Here is a 4,472-nt window from a genome sequence, read left to right as displayed (position 1 = left end):
CGTCCCCAAGATCTTCTCCTGGCAGTCGCTGCCACTACCATTGTCACCTACCGCGCTCCCTCCCTCGCTGACTTAGCCTGACTGTCACCCCCACACTCCTCCACACACATCTTCCCCAAGTCCCTCGGGGAACCTGGAAGCTGCACGGAATCTTATAATTTAGACACATGTCCCGGGAGAGGACAATCTCAGATTTGTTTAGCACAGGCTTTTTATGAACTTTTTTTTTTCCCACCGAGTCCTCAACCACCTCATGAGCGTTCTTTGTTCGGCTTTATGAATCTGAAGTAGAAGGGGTGGGCCATGAGATATTTTTTTTGTTGCTTTTTAAAATTTTGCTTTTACTCTATGGCTATAGTTTCTTTGTTTTGTTAAAGGTCATACATTAACTAAGGTACAGGCATGTTTAAAAATGCCCCTTTGATAAATGTAAAGACAAAATATAGAGAAAATCTTTACAACACCAATATACAAAGGATCTTATAAATCAATAAAAATGGCCAATGGCAGAAATAAAAATGGCCAAGAGATATGAAAAGATAGCTCATACAAAAATAAACACAAGGACTCGGCATAGAGATCCCCAATACACTCATGGCAAGAGCAATAACAAAGTAAAAATCTGACCCGAAACCCGCGTTTCAGCTCACACAATGGCAACTGTCAAAGTATTTGCCCACATGTTGTGTTTGGACAGACAACGGGGAAACAGCCATGCTCGTCAAGGCTACCCTGAGTCCCCTGAGAAGCCGAGAGCAGAACAGGACTGAACGCACAAGAGCCTTCACTAGGGGAAAGGCCTCCGAGGGAAGAAGGGGAGGGGCGGGGAACTGGGGAGAGCCGGTCAGACCACATTGCAAGTCCGAGCGGAAGTGAAGACAAGAGGGAAGCAGCTTGGGGGGACCAGGCCACCCTGCAGTCTCCTGAGGGCTTAGCAAGGCCAGGGCCCCCTGGTGCTTGTCTCCCAGGAATGGGCCCGCCTGGGACCCCCGGTGCCGGCAGACTCTCTTCTTCCCCAAACCCTACCCGGGCTACCCAGAGGTCTTTTTCAACGAGGCCTAACTTTTGGACTCCCGTGTTTATCTCTGCATTGTCCACCTTTAGCAAGAATTCTGCTAAGTCGGGTTAACTAGAACCCCCGCCCCCGCCTTTGATATCTGATCACCTTCCTTATTGATTGGGCTCCTCGTCCTCCACTCCCCACCCTGGTGATTTCTGACCTCCTGAGCCCACCTTCAGCAAGGAACCTGCTAGAGTAGTTTAGCCAGAATTCCCTCCACCCAGGTGCTTAGTTCCTCTTAGTCATTTCCTGTTCACTGACCTCACCCTGCTCCTTGGCTATGATTCCCACTTACTGTGTTCAGAGTTAAGTCCAATCTCTCTCTCCCACTGCCAGACCCCGCTGCAGAGGTCCCTGTAGTGGGTGCCATGGCCCACCTTGAATAAAGTCTGCCCTACCATCATCAACAAGAGTCATAAATACTTTTTATATTATGTTTTATTTAAATACTAGAGGCCCGGTGCATGGTGGGGGGCGTGGCCTGTGGGGATCGGCTGCTGTGGGGGTGCCACTCATCGGGCTTTTATTATATACAATGTTTTTATTGATTTCAGAGAGAGGAAGGGAGAGAGAGGTAGAAACATCAATGATGAGAGAGAATCACCGATTGCCTGCCTCCTGCACACCACCCACTGGTGACCGAGCCGGCAACCTGGGCATGTGCGCTGACTGGGAATTGAACCACAATGCTTAATCACCAGAGCAGCCCATGGAAGCATGGCCTTAAGCAAACGTGCTATAAATTTCAGAATGCAGCTATGGGGCCTCTGGGTCTGGAGACCTGAGAAGCGCATTCCCACGGTTGGTTACCACACTCGAACATTGCCGGTCGGAGGCTAACTATGGTTCCAGGCAATGACCTCAAAATTCGAAGTAGAGATCATTTCTAATTTAGGAATGTATACTCAGACAAACTATCCCTTCATTGTGAGGGGGAATGACTATATTTTAAACCAGAAGAATCTTTAAAAACTTTACCTCTCCTTCTACCCTTTTCTCGGGATGTTAATAGAGGACATGCTCCAGCAAAACACGGGAGGAAACTGAGAAAGTGAGATGTGTATCCTGGAAATGGGGGCTGCAACTCCAGAGAGGGAGGCAAAGGTCACCCCAGGCTGATGGTGGAGAGGGATGCCCGGTGCCCGGTGCCAGCTGCACCAGCCTCGAGAGCAGCCTGGCCGCCTGCAGTGCAATAGAGATCGCCCCATATCAGTGACCAGTACGAACAGAGTCCTTTTTAAAAGGGGAAATTTGGGCCCAGATACACACACAGAGGGACATGATGCAGACACGGGAAAAGACCACCACCTCCAGCCCAGGGCAGGGGCCTGGACAGGTGCTCCCTCCACCCTCACAAGGAGCCAGCCATGCCCACTCCTCCATCTTGGACTCCAGCCCGCTGACCAGGGAGAGAACGCATTCCTATTGTTTGGGCACCAGCCTGTGCTCTTTGTGTGGCAGCCCCGCCCCGGTGGGCGAGTGCACTTGAGGCTAGGACAGCTCCAAGCTCAGGGTTTACTTAGGCTCTCTCGTGGGCAAGGCAGTCACACAGACCTGCAACCAGGAGGTGTGGGCTGGAAAGGGAAGCCACACCTGCCTTAATCTGTGAGGATCATATAACAAAATGGAAGAAAACCTGCGTTCAGTTCCCATGACTTTGAAGGGCCATGACACGTATTCAGAGAAGGCTACACAGTATGAGCTAAGGCTTGTCTGACCTGCTGCCAAATGAGAGTTCAACACTGGGACACAGCCTCAGTCCACATCCTCCCGGGGAGCACAGCTGGCACTCTCAGTGCCCAGATGCGCCCAGCCTTTGCCCAGGGTCAAGGACGTGCCCTTCTCTGCTGGGGGCAGGCTGGCTGCTTGGTCAGCCTCAGAGAAGGGAAGGGATCAGGCGGCTCTGTTTTCCTTCCTCTCGTTGCTACTTACAGCTCATCCTCAAAGCAGATTTTGGCGTACTTGTCCCTGCCCCCGCCGCTGAGCAACCGGTAAGCATAGGTGTTCGGGGGGCACGCGGACCAGTGGTCGCATTTTTGCCTCTTGGGGGCCGGGGCTGTAATGAACAAAAACATAACAGGTCGTGCGATGATTTATTAGAGGGGCCCACTGTTTGGCCAAGAACAATGGTGCTCTGCCCTAGGACTCACACCTGCATGGCCCAAGGTCGTGGGCAGAAACAGGGTGGGGAAAGGGGCACCAATAGGAATGGTGGCCACCAATAGGAGCTTCAGAGAGTCCCCTAAAGTCACGAAGTTAGTTTAATCTGCTTTTGTCTTAAAATAACAAATACACAAAAGGGAGGGGATGTTTGGCAGGTGGAACAAGTGTAAGACTTGGGAATCACTGCCTATGGCTGGCTATTCAACTGACATCCTTGGCATATGATGGAGGGAGACAGAAACCATGGCAACGAGCCCTTCGAAACGCCCGGCGTCAGAGGCAGCTCCCAGGGGAAGCTGTGTCCAGGACAGACTTCTGGTTTTGTGGGGAAATAGGGAAAATGAGAGAGCGAGCCCTCTGAGGGCGGCTCCCGTGGAGCTGGGCCCCACCTCAGGCTGCACGCAGTTAGTCTACTGATTCCGGGCAAGTTCACTGTGAAAACCTTATCAAATACGAACAACCCTGTCACAGTCAATTCCTAGAAAGTGGTTTTTTTGTTTGTTTGTTTGGTTGGTTGGTTGGTTTTGCCATAAAAGATAATTCAATCTGAGAAGGAATGGCTTTTATAAAAATAGTTTATCACTAGAGGCCCGGTGCACAAAATTTGTGCACGGGGGTGGGGGGGAGGGTGCGTCCCTCAGCCCGGGTGCACAAAAATTTGTGCACTCGGGGAGGAGGGTCCCTCAGCCCAGCCTGCGCCCATTTGCAGTCCAGGACCCCTTGGGGGATATCTACCTGTTGACTTAGGCCCACTCCCTGGGGGATCAGGCTTAAGCTTGCAGTCAGACATTCTTCTGGCAGCCAGGGAGCCCTCGGGGGATGTCCGACTAAAGGCTTAGGCCCCCAAGGGTCGGGCCTAAACCGTTAGTTGGGCATTCTGAATGCTGCCATGGAGGTGGGAGAAGCTCCTGCCACCATCACTGCACTGGCCAGCCATGAGCCAGCTTCTGGCTGAGTGGCACTACTCCGCGGTCTGACCTAAACCCTAGAGATTAGTACTTCATTTTACAACTTTTTCTCGGTTTATAGGCAGCAGCAAAATCAGACCACACAGTCGGGTGTGCGAGAAATGTTGCTTTCTTTATTGTTTAGTAACCAAACCTAACTTCAACTTCAGCCCCCATTCTGCCAAGTGAAAAAACAAAAACAAAATATTATTTAACTTAGGTTCCCCACCCCCTTCTCTGGAGTTGTGCTTCCATGTCAGACAGTTTATATCTTAGGCAGAGGTGCCAAAGAACCGCGCAGG

General features: G+C 51.3%; 1 protein-coding gene across 1 annotated transcript in view; it reads right to left on the bottom strand.

Moving 5' to 3' along the window:
* FAM3B (family with sequence similarity 3 member B) overlaps window positions 1-4,472 on the bottom strand; it is a 29,822-nt gene that overhangs the window by 16,545 nt on the left and 8,805 nt on the right. Inside the window, exon 3 of the mRNA XM_015568966.1 lies at window positions 2,993-3,116. Within this exon, the coding sequence (XP_015424452.1) occupies window positions 2,993-3,116 (124 nt within the window). The remainder of the gene's footprint in view (window positions 1-2,992; window positions 3,117-4,472) is intronic.

Source organism: Myotis davidii, unplaced genomic scaffold (genome assembly GCF_000327345.1).
Source record: "Myotis davidii unplaced genomic scaffold, ASM32734v1 scaffold512, whole genome shotgun sequence".
Classification (NCBI taxonomy): Eukaryota; Metazoa; Chordata; class Mammalia; order Chiroptera; family Vespertilionidae; genus Myotis; species Myotis davidii.
Note: the sequence above shows the minus strand (reverse complement) of the source record. Positions and strands in the feature narration are given on the sequence as shown.